Source organism: Xenopus laevis, chromosome 5L, assembly GCF_017654675.1.
Source record: "Xenopus laevis strain J_2021 chromosome 5L, Xenopus_laevis_v10.1, whole genome shotgun sequence".
Lineage (NCBI taxonomy): Eukaryota > Metazoa > Chordata > Amphibia > Anura > Pipidae > Xenopus > Xenopus laevis.
The window spans coordinates 92,028,463-92,051,202 of NC_054379.1; the positions used below are offsets into that span (position 1 = coordinate 92,028,463).

The 22,740-nt window shown below is 36.8% G+C and overlaps 1 protein-coding gene across 1 annotated transcript in view; it reads left to right on the top strand.

The window, feature by feature from the left end:
* LOC108716174 (E3 ubiquitin-protein ligase E3D-like) overlaps positions 1-22,740 on the top strand; it is a 60,712-nt gene that overhangs the window by 15,142 nt on the left and 22,830 nt on the right. The window contains exons 4-6 of the mRNA XM_041563758.1: positions 3,742-3,811; positions 5,222-5,291; positions 7,610-7,712. Coding sequence (XP_041419692.1) covers positions 3,742-3,811; positions 5,222-5,291; positions 7,610-7,712 — 243 coding nt within the window. The remainder of the gene's footprint in view (positions 1-3,741; positions 3,812-5,221; positions 5,292-7,609; positions 7,713-22,740) is intronic.

The following is a 22,740-nucleotide window of genomic DNA, read 5'->3' on the forward strand; positions in this document are numbered from 1 at the left end:
CTAACGTTTCTGTGCTATAATTTGAAATGTTTAAATGGAACGGACATTACATTTCTGTTATAAATACACATGCCATTATGCCTGTGATTAAATGATAGAACCAGGGCTAGCAGTCACTAAATTATCCTCTGCCCCTCATCCCATTGCATTGCATCTCTTTCAAACAGGAGAGAAGACTGGCTGTATCTTATATCAGGCACTGTGGAATTGGAATTCAATTTAATATACTGAAAATAGTGGAAGGTATTTTGGAATGAGTTGAGTGGAATGAAGATTATTTTATACTTACGTATGAGACAGCATGGTGGTGCAATGGTTAGTACTGCTCAAGCCTGGACTGCCAATCTGTAGATTTTCTCAAATGCCAGAGGGGCTGCTTTAAGATGCCATAGACAGTCACTATTTATTTTTCTGGTGGGGAGCCATTTGAGCCTGTGAGTACTTGAAATGCCAGTGTGAGGCAGCCGGGACACCTGCTGCCTCGTCTGCAGAGACGCCTGCATCCGTCTTCCAAGGTGGTTTGCAGTCCTTCTTCCAGGCGTGCGTTCGTTCGGCGCGCATGACGTCATTGCGTTTTGTGTGTAATTCAAATATTTAAAGGTGCCACGTAGGTCTATAGTACATAGTTCCTGGGTGCACTTCTAGACTGTATCTTTGTTCCTTGACCCTTGCCTCTCCTTCACCACTATTGTATTGCTGCCTGAACTGACCTTTGTCTGTTACTAACTACTGACTTTGTACCTGGCTGACTGGTTTTGACCCCAGTCTTAGCTCTAACCCCATCCGTCCTGTCACACAGTTCTCTTGTCTGCCAAAAACTCTTGCCTTGGTTCTCTCACTTTAAGACCTATTGGCATCCGAGTAGCGGAGGGCAGGGTTGGACTGGGCTGGCAGGACACCCGTAAAAAGACCTGGTGGCCCCCGGGCTCTTGTGGGCCTCTCCGGACCAGATCCGCACCCAGATAAGAAGGCTTCTTCCTGCCTCGACCTCCCTTTTTCAGGAGGTAGTGGGAAAAAGATTGTTGTATGCGTATGCGCACAGGCACGTCGGCACATGTGCACACACACATCAGCTTGTCAAAAAACCTAAAGTCTACATCATAATACCCCTTTGATAAGTAGATTATACTATACATTTATTCTATTCATTTTCCTATACTGGAGTTCTGTAACAGGTTAAACTTTAGCAGAGTTAGATCTATAATTCACTTTACAAATATGTTTTCAAAAATTCAATTAAATTCTAAAAGTAAAAACTGGCTCTATATTGGACATTAAAGGGGTTGTTCAGCTTAAAATGAACTTTTAGTATGATGTAGAGAGTGATATTCTGAGGCAAATTGCAATTGGTTTTAGTTTTTATTTGTGGTTTTTGAGTTATTTGGCTTTTTATTCAGAAGCTCTCCAGCAATTTCAGCAATCTGGTTGCTAGGGTCCAAATTACCCTAGCAACCATGCATTGATTTGAATAAGAGACTGAATATGAATTGGGGTGGGACTGAATAGAATGAAGTAGCAATAACAATACATGTGTAGCCTTATGGAGAATTTGTTATTTTCAGATGGGGTCACTGAAGTCAGGAAAGCTAAATAATTCAAAAACTATACAAAAAAATCTGATGATCATTTGGAAAGGTGCTTTGAATTGGCCAGTGCAAATTACCCTAGTAACCATTCATTGATTTGAATAAGAGACTGGAATATGAATAGGAGAGGCCTGAATAGAAAGATGAGGAATAAAAAGTAGCAATAACAATACATTTGTAGCCTTACAGAGCATTTGTTTTTAGATGGGGTCAGTGAGCCCCATTTGAAAGCTGGAAAGAGTTAGATGAAGGAAAAAATTGAAATACTAAAAATAAAAAAATAAAATAAATAATGAAGACCAATTGAAAAGTTGCTTAGAATTGATTATCCCTATAACATATTAAAAGGTGAAGGTGAACCACCTCTTTAAAATGTTATTGAGCACACGTGCTAGAAATGTGCAAACATAATATGGAACATGTTATCCAGAATTCTTGGAACCTGAGGATTTCTGAATAAGGAATATTTCTGTAATTTGGACCCCTATACCATAAACCTGGTAAAAAATGTATGGAACATTAATTATTATTATTATTATTATTATTATTAACATGTATTTATATAGCGCTAACATATTGCACTGTAAAGTAAATGTGATTATACAACTAAATCACATGAATTATATACATAGAACATATGGAGTTACATACATCACAATCAATACAGGTACAAAAAGGTGAGGAAGGCCCTATGCAAAAGAGCATACACTCTACAGGGAAGGGAGTAATACACAAGGTGTGGGAGTGGGCAAGATCGAATTAAGTGGGTGAGAAATGTGGTGCTGTATGTGGTGTTGTGTTTGGTAGTTAAGCAGAGTGAGGGTAGGCTTCTCGAAAGAAGTGCGTTTTAAGAGATTTCTTGAAAGCAGAAAGGTTGGGAGAAAGTCGGACAGACCGTGGGAGAGTGTTCCAGAGGAGGGGTGCTGCCCTTGCAAAGTCTTGAATGCAAGCATGTAAAGGAGGTAATGAGAGAAGAGTTGAGTAGCAGGTCAGTAGAGGAGCTTAGTAAGTGGTTGGGTGAGTATATAGAGATGAGTTCAGAGATGTAGGGTGGGGCAGAGTTATGAAGTGCTTTGAAAGTCAGTGTCATTAATTAGAACTTGATTCTGAAAGGTAACGGAAGCCAGTGCAGGGATTGACAGAATGGCTAAGCAGAGGAGGAGCGGTTGCTGAGGTGTATGAGCCTCGCAGCAGTGTTCATTATGGACTGGAGAGGTGACAGTCTTTGGAGGGGAGGCCAATTTAAAGAGAGTTACAGTAGCTGTGATATGATGAGAGAGTGAATAAGAATTTTGGCAGCATCTTGGGTGATAAATGATCGTATTTTGCATATGTTCCTTAGTTGGAAGTGACATGATTTAATAAGTGATTGAATATGAAGAGTGAATGACAGGGCAGTATCTAGGATAACCCCAAATCCAAATGGATTGTTTTGCTTCCAAAAAAGTGGTGGCTCACCTTTGTTAACTTTTAGTATGTTATAGAATGGCTAATTTTAAGCAACCTTTCCATTGGTCTTATTTTTTTTAAAGTTTTTGAATGATTTGCCTTCTTCTACTGGCTCTTTCTTGCTTTGAAACAGTGACCCCATATAAAAATAAATGGTCTGTAACATTTATTGTTATTGCTACTTATTATTACTCATCTTTCTGTTTAGACCCTCCCCATTCATATTTTAGTTTCTCGTTTAAATCAATGCATGGTTGCTAAGGTAATTTGGAGCCTAGCAACCATAATGCTGATATTGCAAACTGGAGAGCTACTGAATAAAATGCAGAATAACTCAAAAACCATAAATAATAAAACATGAAAACCAATTGAAAATCGTCTCAGAATATCACTATTTACGTCATACTAAAGTTTAAATTAAAGGTGAACAACCCCTATAAGGATTTATTATATCTTCAAGTACAAGGTATTGTTTTATAATTAAATATACCAGTAAACCCTAGCGCTGCAGCTGCTATCCTAAAAAACAGAGAGCTTCTAGAGCTTTTTACTCTATTGACAATAAAATGCCTCCTTAGCTTTTCTTCTCCTTTAAAGCAGAGCAAGCTAAAGTTCAGCCTGGGCTGCAGATAGAAAAGAGAAACATACTATATTCTTTTTCTAAAGGTGTTAAATGACATTTAAGTGGCATTTCTCAGCCTTCCAGATATCAAAGGAAAATACCAAAGTCATTTGCAGACGATGCAAGGCAATGCTGGGAGAGAAAGTGTCATCAGGTACATTACATAACACTTATTCAAAGCTGAAAATAAAAATATTCATTAGTAACGTGCCATTTGTACATTCAGAAAAAGAAATTAATAATCTTTCACACTTTGTTGCTGAAATTGAACTATAGAGAATGATAATTCACCATCCCTTCAACTGTGATGAACTTATAACTTCAATAGCAGATTAGTAGTCAGCACAACTGCAACTCACTTCTTTGGCTGGGTGCATGTCCTCCAATGGCCACCTCCCACTGGTAATATTAGCGAAAAAAGTTAGTCCAGCACCCACTGTTTAGTGAATAAAACGGCCTTTATTGGACCAAGGGCATTACAGCAACGTTTCAGACCTACTGGTCTTTTATCAAGCTTGATAAAAGACCAGTTGGTCTGAAACGTTGCTGTAATGCCCTTGGTCCAATAAAGGCCGTTTTGATAAAAGACCAGTTGGTCTGAAACGTTGCTGTAATGCCCTTGGTCCAATAAAGGCCGTTTTATTCACTAAACAGTGGGTGCTGGACTAACTTTTTTCGAACTTATAACTTCAACCAGCCTGGCTGAGAATAGAGGGACAGTTGGCTATGTATTGTTTTTCAACAGCAAGGTCATACTGGGATATATATATATATATATATATATATATATCATTCTCTCTCTCTCTCTCTCTCTCTCTCTCTCTCTCTCTCTCTCTCTCTCTCTCTCTCTCTCTCTCTCTCTCTCTCTCTCTCTCTCTCTCTCTCTCTCTCTCTCTCTCTCTCTCTCTCTCTATATATTATATATATGGAATTTATTTCAATAAAACTTGATTTTTCAGAAGTATTCCTGTTAAGTGCAGGGCTACTCAATAAATCCACCTATGATAATGTCCGTGATTGCTACAACCAGTATCTCCCTGGCTCTTTTCTGGACTCTTGTAACAATGAACTAGATACCAACTGATTGAAAGACCTGGAGGAGACCCAATACATCTTACATTGTTTCACAAGTGATCTATCCAGAAAACAGAAAAGGATAAACAAACATTGCTTCTAATTGCAATTACATTTATAAATAACTTCAATTAAAAACATAGAATTCTTTTAGATTATTATCTAGAATAACATTTTCATTAATTATGGGGAAAACAAAATCAGTTTTGGGTAGAGGACGTTTGGAAAAAACTTAAAAAAAAACCCTAGCAGTTGAAGACTAGCAAACTATTCTAAACCTTGACTCATTTTTGCATATTAAAAATTTAACAAATGAAACATTGCCAAATGAGTGGATCTTGCCCTTATTTGGCCCAAACATGGTCACCTTAACATTGCATGGAATATAAATGTGTAAAAGAACAAGTTATATTATTTATTCATTTTGCTTGCTTTGTGCACTAAACAGTTTTTACTGCAAGATCAAGTGGCAATTGTTTTCTATTTGTAGATACTATCAAGTACTATATCACAGAAATAATGATTCAGCCATCAAGTCAAGGTTATTACACTAGCTCAAGGTAAGTGAAAGCCAAACAACACTTCAAAACATATGGGTTCTTCATAATTCAGTATTGCAAAATGTCTGATTTGATCAGTATCTTTGCATGGTCATTTTGTCAATGTGCCAGTGTTTGTGTTACAACTTTGTTGAAAAGGGCATATTCAGCCGCTGCTATGGTTTTTCTGCTGCTCACTTTGACAGATCACATAAACACCCACAGACAACAACTGACTCTTAAACCTTTGAATACAGTCTCACAGAACTCAATACTCCATGAGTAGTGGAATAGACCCCACTTGGCTTTGTGCATCTACCTAACACTATGGGGCCCATTTACTTAGCTCCAGTGAAGGAATAGAAGAAAAAAACTTTGAATTTCAAATTTTTTTTGGCTACTTCGACCATTGAATGGGCTACTTCGACCTTCGATTACGACTTTGAATCAAACGATTCAAACTAAAAATCGTTCGACTATTCGACCATTCGATAGTCGAAGTACTGTCTCTTTAAAAAAAAACTTTGACCCCCTAGTTCGCCACCTAAAACCTACCGAAGTCAATGTTAGCCTATTGGGAAGGTCCCCATAGGCTTTGCTAACTTTTTTAGGTCGAAGAAAAATCGTTCGATCAATGGATTAAAATCCGTCAAATCGAATTATTCGAAGGATTTAATCGTTGCGGTAAATCCTTCGACTTCAATATTCGAAGTCGAAGGATTTCAATTCGGCAGTCGAATGTCAAGGGTTAATTAACCCTCGATATTCGACCATAAGTAAATTTGCCCCTAAATGTATCTCCTAAATTACCCCTCTAGCAAAATTATCATAATAGAGGCTTGGTGGCAGATTTACTAAAGAGTGAAGTGGCTAACGCTAGCAACTTTTCGCCAGCGTTGCCACCCACAGGGACATCGCCAATTCACTAACAGGTTCAGGCGCCAAATCGCTAGCGAACGGGACCATCGCTAGCGGCCATTTGCACTCTATCGCCAAGCAACTTTTTGTTCTGACGAACAGTCGTTACTCCGCAAATTCACTAAAATGTGGATTTTACTTAACGTTACTTCTTTCATCAGAGTTGCCTTCGCCTCCTCAGACCAGAAAGTGCAATGGAGTAAATAGATCTTCCGCAATCTTTCACATTGTATTTTGTAAAAAGCATCAAAGTCCAAAAAACGCTTGTAACTTTTTTTTTTTTTTTTAGTAACCGGCCTCCCCCATGCATTTTGCAACATATGGAATATTAACTTTACAGTGGGCTCATGCGTAGGGCAATAAAATAACTCTATTGTCTTTAAAATGGTTCCCTGGACATGTGGTTTAACAGTGAAAATGTTAAGTATTTGAACCAACAAATACAGCTATAAATAATATAAACAGCCCGCCCTATGCAAATTGACCTGATTGCAAGATCACTAGCAAATTTTCGCATTTCGGCAGAAATGAACGCTAGAGCATCTTCGCTTTAAAATGCTCACATTAGCAAAAGACCGCTAGCGAAAAGTCGCCAGCGTTCAGCGCCCAGAATGGAACGCCGCATATTAGGGAATTAGCGTTGTCTGAGCGTATATATGCGCCTGGCAAAGTGTTGCGCTGGGTGCGAATCGGGCGCTGGTGAATTTTCGCTGGTTAGTGAATCTGCCCCTTGGAATTTTCCAAATTTGAGCTTATCTGTAATTTGGAGCTTTGGAGATATTTACATTTTTATCAGGATTGTTTTTGTCATCCACATGAATTTATGTTTCCTTAGTTATCATCAATTACTGTCTAATTATTACAGAGAAAAAATCTGTAAAAAAAAACCCTGATTGCTTATAGAAATAGGATTCTATGGGAATGGTTTTCCAGATAATACATCCCATCTGTTTTCCTCAGCCTAGTTATAAGGTCCAGACACAGACCCTTACACACAAGTTACCCTTCAGTCTGTGTATTTACTATTGTATTTTATTGTAAATAAAAATATACATTTACCCGTCCTCCTAGTGAGACTTAAGGGGTTACTTACGCAGTCTAGTAATGATGGGCAAACTGGTTGCAAGCTGCTGTGTAATGCAGGAAATAGTTTTGTTTGTTGTGCAACATGGCTCCAAATTTGTGAATTACTGTTGGAAAGGCATGAAATGATTTAGAACATGGTTACTTTCCTGACTGTTAACAATCCCCATCCATGGAAAGTCTTAGATCTATACAGTAGGGTGCTGACAGCACATAAAGGAAATGGATAATACAACACATTTTGTTTCTCTTAATGAGGATTTACTTTTAGCAGCTTGTTTGTATCTGTGATAGTTATTGTGGCTACACACTGCGAAGACTAATTTTTGTTTCTGCAGAAACATAAAAAGCATTATATTGCAGCTTTTTATGGAACACTCTACCTGTAGGAGTACTTTTAGGTTCTGCCTTCAGAATTCAGATTGCAAGCTCTTTCTTTTGGTAAGACATGGTTTTATGTTTACATTATGCTGGCAAGGGTAGGATAACATTTTAGAATCCACAAATATCCAGGTCACTGGAAAGAGGTAGGAAAGCAAAACAGATAAAAAAAAACACACATGCACATAGTAAAAATCTTCACCATATTCTGTTTCATCACATAACCCAGCATACCCCTGTCAAAGCATCCTGGGCAATTTGGTTTAACAAAACTTAAAAGCCAAAGGTTGAAGATTCTTAGGATATATATTACTGAATTAAATAAATTGTTACTTTCTACTTTCCATCTAATGGGGAATGAAGGCAATTTATATAAATGAGGTACCCAGCAGAGCCCCCCCTCCTGAACCAGACCATGCAGAACCCCCATACTTCCCCATTAGCTTAAAGAGAGGCTATATCTCTAAATATTGCAGGTCGTTCTAAAATGATATCATGCATAACATTCAATATCGAAAACACATGTATAAATAAAGCCTTTTTATGCTAATTCATTAACTGAATTTATTGAGGGGAATGATCCAAAGTTACATATTTGTTGGTGGCGATAGTATGTGAACTTGTAACTAAAATTTACTCTTTTGGGCAGCAATAACTGAAATTATGCAATGCTGATACCTGTTGAATCAGTCCTGCACATCAACTTTGAGGAATTTTAGGTCTTTACACAACAGCTTTAACTAAGAAATGTTGGTGGATGCCTTCACGTGAACTGTCAACTTCAAGTCCTTCCTCGTCATTTTTATGGGATTACAGTCAGGCCTTTAACCATGATACTGCCACCATCATGTTCTTCTGCTTCATGGTAAGGTTAACAGTGAATTGTTTCCATTTGTTTTTTATATATATATATATATATATATATATATATATATATATATATATATATATATATATATATATATATATATTAGGAAATATTTCAGATTAGTGGTACATGGCAGTTGAGAAACTAGCACAATTAGCACCAGCATTTAATAATTAGCCCTTTAGCATCAGGGTATATTACAGACAAACCCCATTTTCTGCTTGATGATTTGGGATGACCCTTTAAGCTTACAGTAGATTCTGATCAGCAGCTCAGAACACAATTAACATGTACATGTCACAGTCACTCCTAACAAAATCCAAGATGGGTAACTCCTGTGACGGCCTGAATCATTGCTACTATTGAGTTGCTTAAAATTTTGACTGGTTCATTAATTTCAGTATATAAAATATGGCATTTCTAGCCATATTTCTAGTGTTTAGTTCTCATTTAATGAATCTCAATAAACTTATAGCCAGAGAGTTTTAACAATTGGGCAAAATTAAATGCAGTGAGTCAGGGAAGCTTATTCTCCTGACATCTTATACAAGTTGAAGAATTCAATAGTCCCTTTTTGAACTGGCTCAGTGTAAGTAAGTAAGACTAATCTAAGATCTGTTGAGCCATTATGTGATTGGCTAGAGGGGATGATTCTCATGGCAATGTTCCAATGAGTTTGTAGCTGCATGCAGTAGAGTGTATTATACTGATTCCTTTCCATATGTGGTTCAAGGGATTAAATGCAGTGAAGATATAAGGAGAAGTTATGGGTAGTTATAGTTTTCCACTAGTGGGTTGTGTCAACTGTCTTACACAAAGAAATTGTTATTGTTATTAACATCACAGGCATTGACACACTGGAAGTGAAGCCAACTGGCGTGCATTTGTGAAGGCTGCTTTTACTGTTACATTCTGGGAAAATACTGCGTAATGTGTAAAAACATAATCATTTACATTGCCTTTGCACCATGCCCCATGTTTATAAATGATGCATGTTACAGTATATAATATATAATGTTATAATAGCACACATCCCCACTGCTACTGCTAATGGGTTTTTAACCTTGGTTTCCAACTGTGAATGCAGGAGATTCTCATTTATTGTTTACTTGACCCTTATAGTCCAAATATCGGGGTGACCAAATGCAACAACAATAATTTATAATCAGTATCAGAAGTATGTGATCAGTGTCATTAGTACTTTTGGGCACAATATATTTTATGATTCCCTATGGAATAGTTGTCTTATGATTGTAGGGGCCATAGCATGCTTTATTTACTGTACAAGAGAAACTTGTATGGTACCCATTTAATGTAGTTAATATTACATGGACAACAATAGTATTAAAGGAGAAGGAAAGCTCCAAGACAGTTTATTGCCAACAGATTAGCCACAATAGTGCAAGCTATAACACTATATTTATTCTGCAGAATGCTTTACCATAACTGAGTAAACAGCTCTAGACACTGTCTCTGTTTGTTTAGGATAGAAGCTGCCATATAAGTGTGGTGTGACATCACTTCCTGCCTGAGTCTCTCCCTGCACACATACAGCTCTGAGCTCAGATTACAGCAGGGATGGGAGGGGGAGAGGGAGAGGAGCAAACTGAGCATGCTCAAGCCCTGCCCTGGAGGTTTATGCTGAAAACAGGAAGTCTGATACAGAAGCTCACGTGTACACAATAGAAGGAAAGAAATGCAGTGTTTCCTTTGAGAGAAGACTCATAGCAGCATTACTTTGAGGATTTACTGGCATATTTATATAGACCTTTTTGATAAAGCTTACTTAATTTTAGCCTTTCCTTCTCCTTTAAAGGTTTATAGGGAATGTACATCTTCCTTAATATCGGCTTGCAGCTTTCAGCAAGAAGGTGGATAAGCTCTGTATAACAGGTATCAATACAAACGAATAAAATATATGTTTCACTTTTCCAAAAATATATAGCGCTGCATTGTTCCACATTGCCGCAGTGTCTATTAATCTGTCATTCTCAATGACATTGCAACAAAACAAATCTTATATTTTCAGATAATGTGTTATATTGAAGATGCTGACTTGTTCTCCCCCAATAAATTTACTTACAACCTAACTACAACTCTCAGTTCTTATGTTTAGAATTGAAGATTAATTGCAAGTATTATTTCAGTGCAGAAGTGCAATAAAAGAGTATTAAACTCTCTGCCTGTTTATGATGAAAATATTCATTGTCTCTCTTTGAAATTAGAGACTCTTTTTGGTACAACGAATGGGGCATTTTAAGAGTCCCCAGTAGTACAACAGTTCTGGAGTGTGATGGATGGGCTCTGGAGGGTACTGATATATTAAGCAGGGCTTTGTTCACAGTTAATTTGGTGCGAGTTACCAGTTTTATTAAAAACAAGTATTCTTAATAGTAAGTTTAAGCATATGTTAGTTAGTAATTAGTTTTGTTGTTTCCATGCCTTATTATATAGTGCCTTTCACGTAATTTGATTTCTAAATCAAAGCAAAGAATTCTTTTTATGTGTTAATTTTTTGAGGCAAGAGTTCATGGCATAAGGCTATGCACATATTGTGTAAAACTTGTATATAAATGCTGGTTGAATGGAAAGTATTTATATGAGGCACCCACAGTGATTGTAATCACTCACCTGATTCCCTGAGCCAGTGCTCCTATTAACAGAAAACTCCTCCGGCCCACAATATTTTTGGAGGAGCACCCCAGAGTGAACCTTTTACTGATTCTTCCTTTTCTGTGTGGGTGCACATGCACAGTAGAGTGAAAAGCTAAACTTTAGGAAAAAAGGCAGAAAATGTGCTTGCCTGTGCTCAGAGGAAAGACAGAAAATGAAGAAGATTGCTGCGGATCAGTTTATACAGAAGTACCCTGGGCCGGTGCAGTTTTCTGCTAACAGGAGCACCAGAAGCAGAGAAGTCCCGGGTTATCTGGTAAGTGATTACAGTCACTGGAGGTGCCTAACATTTGCCAACCTCAGTGATTAATACTTTCAATCTCCTTAAAAATTGGCAGCGCAATGTTACAGAAACCACATGTGTAAAAAAGTCCAACACAATTATTGAAAAAATATTAGAACTGTCATATATATATATATATACTATATATAGTACCGCACTCAACTGGGAATACTTTGGAAAAGAATACAAGATTTCTTGAAAAAAATTTTTTCACGAGTATTCCCGTTGAGTGCGGTACTATGTTACTTTATTTACCTTATTTACCAGCACTCCATGTTATATATATATTTAACTGTTCTGTATTAATTAAATACATTTTTTTCTGCCCTATTTAGTCCTGACTTTTGAATATCGATACATTATAAGTGGAATCATCAAGAAACATTAAGGGGCAGATTTATCAAAGGTCGAGGTGAATTTTCGAATGAAAAAAAAATCGAATTTCAAGCCATTTTATGTGTACTTCGACTAGGGAATAGTCCAAATTCGAGTTGAATTTGAAAAGAATTAAAAAATCTGAATATTTAAATTTATCATGTACTGTCTCTTTAAAAACTCAACTTCAACCATTCACCATCTAAAACCTGCCGAATTGCTATTTTAGCCTGTTGGGGAGCTCCTAGAACCTATTTGGAGTCATTTGGTGGACTTTGAAAAATCAAGGTTTTTTTGGGAAAAACTTTGAATCAAATTCGATCGAATGCCCTATTCCTTCGATTCGTACGATTCGAATTCGGCTGAATACGGACCCATTCAATCGAAAAAGGACCTATTCGACCAAAAAAAACATTCAACTTAATTTCGGTTGTTTTTTTTTTTTTATTCGAATTGCAAAGTTTTTTCAATTCGAAATTTGACCCTTGATAAATATGCCCCTTACAGTTGGATCACTATGACAGAAAAGTAGTAAGTAAAAACTCAGTTACCTCTGTACAATTACATTAAGCAAGTGCCCTTACATATTTTAAACATAGATTCTTCTTGGCATAAATAAACACACCACTCTCCTGCTTCTTCTGTGCCAAATGTCTCCTGATACGAAAATTGCTAGATTGGGGCTTCCTGGCAAATCTGTTATTTCCTGATCTGATTATGCAGATATAGGCTGACCTATTTTTTAGAAACTGCTACTGACTAGAGTTATTTTAGCACTGTACTTTTTTTGCTTACAATGCTTAGACAAACAAATTCCAAGTCAACTGAGATTCCAAGTAATCAACATTATACCTAAATTAAGAAGCAGTGATGACAAGTTGAAATAGTTAAGAAAGATGGAAATGCAGTAGACCAATAAGATAAGGCTAAACTCTTTGGTCAAGAGGATAGGAAATTGTATTTATATGAGCAGGGTTACACTGTTTTCTAATTAGGTCATTGAACACACCTAAAGTCTGTTAAATGCAGGAGTTTATGCTATGATTGTTTTGACATTATGTTTTAGTTATTTTTCAAGGTTAGGCAGTATTAAGGGCAGAATAAGCCCCAAAATGTTGCCTGGTCTTTGACTTTGTTATCCAACTCCATCTTCAACCTATCTAATGTATAGCATATATAATATGTATAGTCAGTGCTGGAATTGGGGCGGGATGCAGCGGGATGGGATCCCGCTACTTTTTTTTTTCACTAAATAGCATCCCGTCAGGCGGGATGCTACTGTTCAGAATACCGGAGCTTTTTTTTTGCGACTCCAGAGCAGGCAGAGTGGTGGGAGGAGGGACTGTTAATAAAAAAAAGGCTTAATCTTGTCTCAGCATAAATCCGAATTGTATCTGTCTCAGTGCCCCGTGAATAACTTCTTCACAGAGCAGCCGGTAACAGTGTGCACATAGTAGGAGGATTGTCCAACTTGGGCGTCTGTACTTCTTATCTTGCGCATGCGCTGTATTGGGAGACGTGTACAGGGCATGCGCAAGATAAGAAGTACAGACGCCCAAGTTGGACGATTGGGAGACCTGTACAGCGCATGCGCAAGATAAGAAGTACAGACGCCGAAGTTGGACGATCCTCCCACTATGTGCGCACTGTTACCGGCTGCTCTGTAAAGAAGTTATTCACGGGGCACTGAGACAGATAAAGTTCGGATTTATGCTGAGACAAGCTTTATGTCTCCCAGGACAAGGTTAAGCCCTTTATTTTATGCTGAGACAAGATTTATGCTGGGAGTGGGACACGATGTATGCCTCTGTTTAAAGAAGTTAAACAAAAGTGGGAGTGCTGTGGCAGAATGGGATCACACTGATGATGGTTATGGGGAAAGATTTATATTTCCAGGGGTAAGATTAGGATAGTAAAGTATGTGTATATTTATTTCATGGCTGTGAAAAGAGGATAAATACAGGAAAGAAAAGTAGCAAAGTATTTTAAGAACATAGTAAAAGAAAACCCCTGTCAGGCAAAAATTTAAAAACAGAAAAGTGGGGTGCCAGGCTGCTAGCAAAAGAACAGCAAGAGGTAGAACAATATGTTAAAAAGTTAAGAAATGGTGGAAGAAAGAAACACAAACAGAGAAATAGCAGAGGAGCAGGATCACAAACTGATGTATAAGAAAATAAAAGAGAAAGAAAAGCAGAACAGGGGAAAAAAGAAAAGCAGAACAGGGGGGAAAAAAAGGTTAGTAGTACAGGTATGGGATCCCTTCTCCAGAAACCCGTTATCCAGAAAGCTCAGAATTACGAAATGGCCATCTCCCATATACTCCATTTTATCCAAATATTTCCCTTTTCTGTGTAATAATAAAACAGTCGCTTGTACTTGATCCCAACTAAGATATAATTAATCCTTATTGGAGGCAACCCCAGCCTATTGGGTTTATTTAATGTTTACATGATTTTCTAGTAGAATTCAGCTATGAATATCCAAATTATAGAAAGATCCGTTATCCAGAAAACCCCAGGTTCCAAGCATTCTGGATAGCAGGTCCCATACCTGTATCTTGCTTTTACAAAACTTATGTTTATATGCACGTATAATAACTTTGCACTGGGTGACTTCTGGTCATAGCAAATGTGCTTGATTCAGTTAGTGTCAGCTGTTTGTGTTGTCTTGTGGTTCCAGTCACAGTATAATACACACTGTATCTCACCTTTATACAATTTAATGTATGTGGGGTGTGGCTATTCACTGTTGCTAATTGTAAATGATACTCTTCTTGGGGTGCCAGTTTTTTACCTATTAGTGTCTTCTCTGCATCATATATTTCTGTCATGTCAGGGCTTAATGCCTCTATTTGTTATATACTGCAATGAGTTCTGGCATGCCTAGTGATTAATGTGATTATTGGCATTTCTTGGGTTAATTACATCCATTTTCTATTGTGGTTGCTAGCATTTCTGGTGTTAAAGCTGATAATTTTCTACAGTGACTACTAGCATAATGGATCACTATTTGAGTTGCAAATAGCTGTGGTGATGCTGCACTAGTAAATCTAACACAGTCCAACAGCAATCAACATGTCACATTTAAACCAAAAAGGGATGTATGTAAAAATAAAGGCATTGATTATAAAATGTTTTCCAGGTTAGCGTTAATGTGACCTGTTGCTTGCTGTTGGACTAAGTTGTTGTATTGTTAATAAACATGGAAATAGCAAAATGTTTTTTAAAGTGGCCGAAACAAGAAAGTATTGGTGGGTGTGGCTTATTATGATGGTGGGTGTGGCTTGTTTGTGGGCGTGGCTTAAAAAAATTCTGCCGGTGTGCTACGCACACCGCACATACCATCCCTCTGCTTTTTTGATCCCAATTCAAGCACTGTGTATAGTATGGCAGATTCATGGAGAGAATTCCACAACTTTATATCTCTCACTGAAAAAAACCCTTTCTGAATATTTACATGGAACTTCCTTTCTTTCAATTGGAATGGAGCCATTGTGTCTGCTGGAAGAACATATCAGTAATTTAGATCTCTATTATATGATCCCATTACACATAGTTATCATATCCCCCGTAAACTCCAATGAAAAAACCCAAAATGGTAAGTCTTTCCATACCCTTTACCTGCTTAGTTGACCTAATTTAAACTCTAATTCAATAATATCCTGTTTCAGCACTGGAGACTAAACTGTGTTGCATATTCTAGATGAGGCATTACCAGACTGACATTGCTGGTTACATCATAGTTTATTATCTACAAGAACTCCAAGGTCCTTCTCCAATATGGATTTGCCTAGTGCAGTCCTATTAAGGGTATAAGTAGCTTGCATATCTTTACATTTTAGGTGCATAACCTTACATTTATCAACATTGAATCTCATTTACCATCTGCTGCCCAGATTGCCAGTTTGTCAATATTTTGCTGCACGGATGCCACATCCTGAATGGAATTAATTAGGCTACATAGTTTTGTGTCTGTGACCACTGATACATTACTTACAATAATCTTCTCTGAGTCATTAATGAACAAGATAAACAGAAGTGGACACAATACAAAACTCTGCTGGGTGCTGCTAAGAACCTTACTCCAAGTAGAGAATGGACCATTAACAACCACCCACTGTACAAGATCCTGTAGCCAGTTTCCTATCCACGTGCAAACGACTTCATTAAGCCCAACAGACCTTAGTTTAGAAAGCAGTCGTTTGTGGGGCACTGTATCAAATGCTTTGGCAAAGTCCAAATAGATCATATCTATTGAAACCGCATTGTTCAAATTCTTACTAACCTCATAATAAAAAGCAATCAAATTCGTCTGACATGACCTATCCTTCATAAAGCCATGCTGATTGTTGCTCATAATGCCATTCACCAGAACATAATTTTGAATATGATCCCTTAACAAGCTTTCAAATAATTTGCCCACCACAGATGTCAAATTTACTGGCCCATAATTACCAAACTGATTTTTCCCTCCAAACCATAGGTACTGTACCATACCAAATAAATGCAAGTCTGAGAAAATAGAGGTCTGTCTAAAACCAAACTGATGTCAGTGGCATATCTTGGGGAATTTTTTCTTCACTTTTTCAATCACTTTGACTATGAATCTTTGTTAATCTTTGAAATTAAACCTTATGTGCCGTAAAATATATATTAGTAGGTTGCTTGCTAGCTACTAAAATCAATGTATACAAAACATTCAATTCCAATAAATAGGAAATGAAGATATACTGTACGGTATGGCAGTGGGAGGTTCCTTTTAGCTTCTTTTTTTTTTTTATTTCATGTAATGTATCCCCCAAACAAAAAATTACTGAATGGCCAATTTACAACAGGAAAAATGAGCACTTATACTTATAACTTATACTTATAACTACATTTTGCAAGACTAGGATCTGTAGAATCTTCCAGAGAAGAAAAGGTTTATTTGTTAGATAAATACAAACTTTCTAAGTTATGTATGAAAATTGTGAAAATGTTGCTGAAGGGCAATAGTGGAATCCCTCAAGTGAACATTCTTCCTTAGAGACATTTTTAGTAATCGGACATTACCATCTGTGGTACATGTTCCAGTATAGTAGTATAATAGAGAATTTACACATCCTGCCTTCATGTTTGCATTTCTTTATCTTTCCTTGGCTGATTTCATAGCTTATAGACACTGCTGTTTGGCGGCAGCATTGTAATGCACAGTTACAAAACTCCAAATGCATTTAGAATAGCTTAAGCAAGCAAGTAAACAGTGGGTTTCTCATAAATGGGTTTTCTTTTCTTCTTTACTTTTCTTTAAATTACCATTTGAATGGCTCTGCTCACAATTCATTTCTTGCTATCAATTTTCAAGAGATCTATTTTGGGTCATTGACTACCAGCTTGGCAAAAAAAAACCCCTTATTCTGATAATTTGCTAAAAATGTATGCATTTTCAGAATCGGTTTATTTTTGTTTCTGAAGAATCTTTCATTTGACAACCCTCACAATGATTTATCACAATATGCTGCTTAAAACTGGTTGGAATAATGAGCAACACGAATTTCAATACTTCCTTAAGGCTAAACGAGTCAGCAGCAGCCCAAGTTGCAAGGTAGACACTTTTATTTAAGCTCATACACAAGTGGAAACTTATATGAGGCTACTATAACGAGACCATTGGGGATTTGGAATTACTTATTTAAAGCTTTATGAAGCAAAAAAAAAAATAAAACGGCCCCTCCCCATTTGTTTAGCAGTGCAAAGAGAACATTAACATAACAAAGTCTCTATATATAGTAAACTAAGAATATTTAAAAAGGCCACTTTTTGTCAGTCCTAATTGGAATAAAGTGCATTCAGGCATTCTCGGATACAGATCTATTTTGCATTCTACTAATAATAGGGATTATCCTGCTTTAGCATCACACTCATAGCTGATGCAAATATTAAGATTTCCAGGCAGTATTTTAGATCAATGCGAGACAGCATTATCTTTCCTCCCTAAATCCCAATTGCATGAAGGTTATTGCTTTCCAAACAGCCTCAGATTTCATAGCTATCCCAGAATATCTTAGCCATTTTTATCTAATGAGAAATTGAGATTCTTGATACTGTATCTTGCTTTTCAAAAAATTTTAATCTTACCCATGCCCCCAATGTATTACAAGTAATAGTATTAAATGTGGGTTACATAATTTGTTGACATATTTACGGCTTCATTTTTTTCTTAAAGGAGAAGGAAAGGTTAAAACTAAGTAAGTTTATCAGAAAGGTCCACCTAAATATACCAGTAAACTCTCAAAGAAGTGCTCTGAGTGCTCAAAAAGAAACACTGCATTTCTTTCCTTCTATTGTGTACACATGGGCTTCAGACCTCCTGCCTTCAGGTTAAACCTCCTTGCCCTGGGTGTGAGCATGCTCAGTTTGTTCCTCTTCCCCCCTCCCTAATCTATTGTAATTAGAGCTATGAGTGAGCAGGGAGAGACTCAGGCAGGAAGTGATGTCACACCAAGCTAATATGACAGCTGCTTTCCTAAACAAATATAGAGAGCTTCTGGAGCTTTTACTCAGGTATGATAAAACATTCTACAGAATAAATATAGCATTCTAGTTTGCACTGTTGCAGCTAATCTATTGGCAATAAAATACCTCCGTAGCTTTCCTTCTCCTTTTACATTTTAAAGGAACAGTTCAGTGTAAAAAGAAAAACTGGCTAAATAGATTGTCTGTGCAAAATAAAAAATGTTTCTAATATAGTTAGCCAAAAATGTAATGTATAAAGGCTGGAGTGACTGGATGTCTAAAATAATAGCCAGAATCCACCTTCAAGCTTTTTAGCTCTTAAAGAGGGGCCACATGGGACATAGGTATTCAGTTTGCAATTGATCCTCAGCATTCAGCTCAGATTCAAAAGTTACAGTTATGGTCCATGTGGCCCCCCCTCAAGTCACTGATTGGTTACTGCTTGGTGTCACCAGCGTAACCCATCAGTGGAAACCAAGAGAGCTGAAAAGCAGGAAGTAGTGTCCTGGCTATTATGTTAGACATCCAGTCACTCCAGCCTTTATACATTTTTGGCTAACTAACTATATTAGAAATATTTTTTATTTTGCACAGCCTATCTATTTACCCAGTTTTTATTTTAATACTGGACAATTCCTTTAAAAGCTATCTTTGTATCTTACTTGAAATAGCCGTCCCCGCCTCACCACTGGACCACCAGGTACAATTTTTATTACAATTAGTAACCATGGGCTTTTTTCTATAACTTAGGTTTTCTATAGCCCATTGTTGATTTTGCATTATGAAGACCACATTCTAGACAGAGGTAGTATCTGTGTGATACCCTGGTTAATATGCATAGTACCAGGCCACTGAGATTGAAGGCCTATTTATTAAACCTCAAATTTTTCTGGTCGAGTTCTAAAAGGGGAAAACTTTTACAGATTTGTTATACCCCAAATATACTAAAAACCCAAATAAGAAAATAGTCTTCTCAAACCTTGAGATTTTGCTGCAACAATTCCAAGTTGACTTTTCAGAGCCTCAGTCGTAAGATTTGAATTGGCGCATGAATTTGTTGCAACATTTTTTCACTCCACCTTTTTCGATAAAAATGATTGATAAATTAGTTCAGTTCATGGATGGGAGTAAGGTTGCCTTCGTTTTAATAAAAAAATGAGATTAATTTGAGTTTTAGTAACCCCCCATAACTGTCAGTATACATATCAGCCTATATTTACCACAGGCTAAAACCTATTTGGACATTTCTGCAGTGAATGAAAGAAATTATCAGATATACTATTCAACATGTGAGATTTACTGATGTAGAAATACTCATTTCTGTGACCAGACCCAAGAGATAAATACATTCAGTAGACCTGCAGTCTTGAAAGGCATGCATGCTATCTATGTATATTGGCTTACAATTGTCTACTGAAAATTTTCATTTGAGAAGTGCCTATTTACAGCAAATATGTTTAAATATAGATGATTAAACTACTGAATGCTTGAAATGAAAAGGGGGGTACTAAGAGGGACTAAGTTTTACCTGCAACTTACTAGCTGCTTTCAAAGTAAAACTCCCAAACGTGGCTGCCCTTAATTAGACACCAGTGGGATCACCTGACTATAGCTGGGAGGGGTGGGAGCTACAATATGGAGCTGCTCACTGCTCCTGTATAAATAGAACAAACAAGGAAAAGTTATATATATATATATATATATATATATATATATATATATATATAAATAAACTATAGTAATCTTTCTAAAGCAAAAATACGGCTTTTGTCAGTGCATACTATCAGTATATTAATGGGCCCGTTATTAAATATCAGTTTTTTCTGGTTGAGTTCTTAAAGGGGAAAACTAACATTTTTAGAGAAAATACTCCAGCTAAAACCTGTAGAAGTCAATGGCAGATGTCCCCGAAGTTGTTTCTGGACATCGTGTTCTGCGCTGGGTTTCATTCAATAATGTGAAAAAGTTGCGGTTTTTTGAGCGTTCAAGTCAAAGGACTTGAATCAGCATCTTAAATCTACCCATCTATGGACACCTTTAGAGTTGCAGTTTTGTTACAGCAGGTTGGCAATGTCTGTTTCAGAGACACTGAATGAAATTTACAGAAGTGATTTTCCAGTATATGTCCCATGTCACTGGTATTGCTTTTTAGCGTAGAGCAGAAATATGGCACCTGCTCTACTTTGCTGCATAGTATCTGTCTGAATCAGAAACCCCATATCTTTGAAACCCCTACTGAAATAAAACTCCAATCCTGGGGGCCTTTTTAACAGAGCTTTTAGCTGCACTACCGATGAAAAAAAGCTAATATTTCAGCTGTTCAAAAGAAGCCACTTTAAGAAATACTCTGTTGGTGTGCATTATAAGCCTAGGAAAGTAGTGTTTGTGTAACACCTGCAGCAGTTTTTGATGGATTGTGTTAATAACCACAATATAAGAGACTCAACCTTTTGTGCCAGAACATGCCTGCTCATAACTAGCCATCGCAATAATACAACACAAAAGTAAGCTGTTTTCAGAAAGCGCCCACTTAACTGTTACATGAATAATTTTGTTCAACTTTTAATAGCAAGGAATATTGGTTTACTGCTGGGACTCCTTCAAATTATATCACAGAGCAGAATTACACCCATAACTTGTTCTTGGCATTCCAAGATGGTAATGAGGAGTAACAAAAGATATTCTGAGGTTTTATCCTAGCAGGAGCACACCAAATAATTCTTCTAGGAGAAGATGTAATGTTGGAAGGGAGGGGGACATGTCCCTCGCTATTATTACTGTGAATGCAAATTGTACAAGTGAAATAATAAACATGATCTGTACCTGAATGTCCATTCTGTTGCTTTGTAGCTGTAGATGATTACAGTGGAATTCTACTGACTGTGAAGATAGAAGTTGTAGTTGAACAACAACTGGACTGCCTTTGGTTTGAATTACTTACAAAAGTGATTTTACAGTGTGAAGATCAAAAATCTCAAAATATTTATAACTTGATACCTTATGTGCCAAATAGCACAAGTGCAGTAACCAATAGCAACCTATCAGATATTATATTTCATTTTCTAAATGAGCCCAACTGCAGTTATATATCAACAGTGTTCTTCTCTTGTAATATATATTGATATTAGAAGTCACTGAGAAGTTCCCATATGTGTTTTTACAGAACCTCGATGAAACCTCTAAAAAGCCTCCTTTTTACAACTGTCGGTACTTTCTATTTTAATAATACACCAGTAATAGTTAGTTATATGACACAGTAATATCACCAAGCATCGATGACACATAACTGAGCACTAAGATATTTTACAGGTTCTTCATGGCTGAGATGACCTGAGACACGATATTAGGGTAGAATTGTGGCATTCCATTAGTTGAAAAGTCAGTAAAGAGTTTTGTGGAAATGATTAAATTACTAGATTTGTACTATTGTCTTGCATATTTACCAAATAATTTCTTTGAAGGGTTAGTAATCTTAGTTTAGAAGAAATGTTTTTAATTGCTGAATGTTGCATAATTTACCGCACAGGTATTTGGCGGAATTTGGTAAATAAGCACAAAAATTAGAGAAAAAGATAGGTAATAAAAATAAAGAAATCGTTCATGTCATTAATAGAGCAGGAAATAAATCCAATATGGAGCAGCATAATAGGAAACCGATGAGGGAAAAAATCACAAAATCTGATCATTAAGTGTTTTGCACAGAGAAAGCTGAAAGTATTGTTCAATGAATAGTGAAGGTCATTTATCCACAATTGGTTTTCTTTCTCACCATAATGACAAAATAAAGGAGTTAGAGATCATTACATAAGTTAATTTATGTAATATTATCCTATGGGACTTCACCCATTAGATCTGTTTTTATAAATGATACAAATCTCTTATGCAGGGTCGTTATGTTTTTCTATTGCAATAATAATTGAATTGATAAGTCCTACAGAGCAATAAATCCTGGCAACATCAATGAAATAACATTTCACCTAGTCTCAGAGTCATCTATAATAGCTGCTGCTTATTTTGGTAACATTAAATAAGCAAAGTTGTAGATCTTCAAAATATGTGGATCTGCTGCTCTCTTCCAGTAGGACTGACAGGGTGTGGCCACGTGTAGGGACCTATTTATGAGGCCTCGATTTTTTATGGTCAAGTGTTTTAGGGGGAAAACTCAAATTTAGATTTATTGTACTGCAAAGCTGCTAAAGATCTGAAAATACTCCAGCTAAAACCTGTCAAGGTCATGTAGAAGCCAATGGCATTTCCCTTTTACAATTTAAAGAAGTTTCTTGACATCGTGATATGCACTGGTTTACATAAGATAATCATACGTCAAAAAAAATTATACGATTCCCCGTCGAACTTGAAAAATTTCCCGCACCGACTTTTTGTTTTGATAAATGA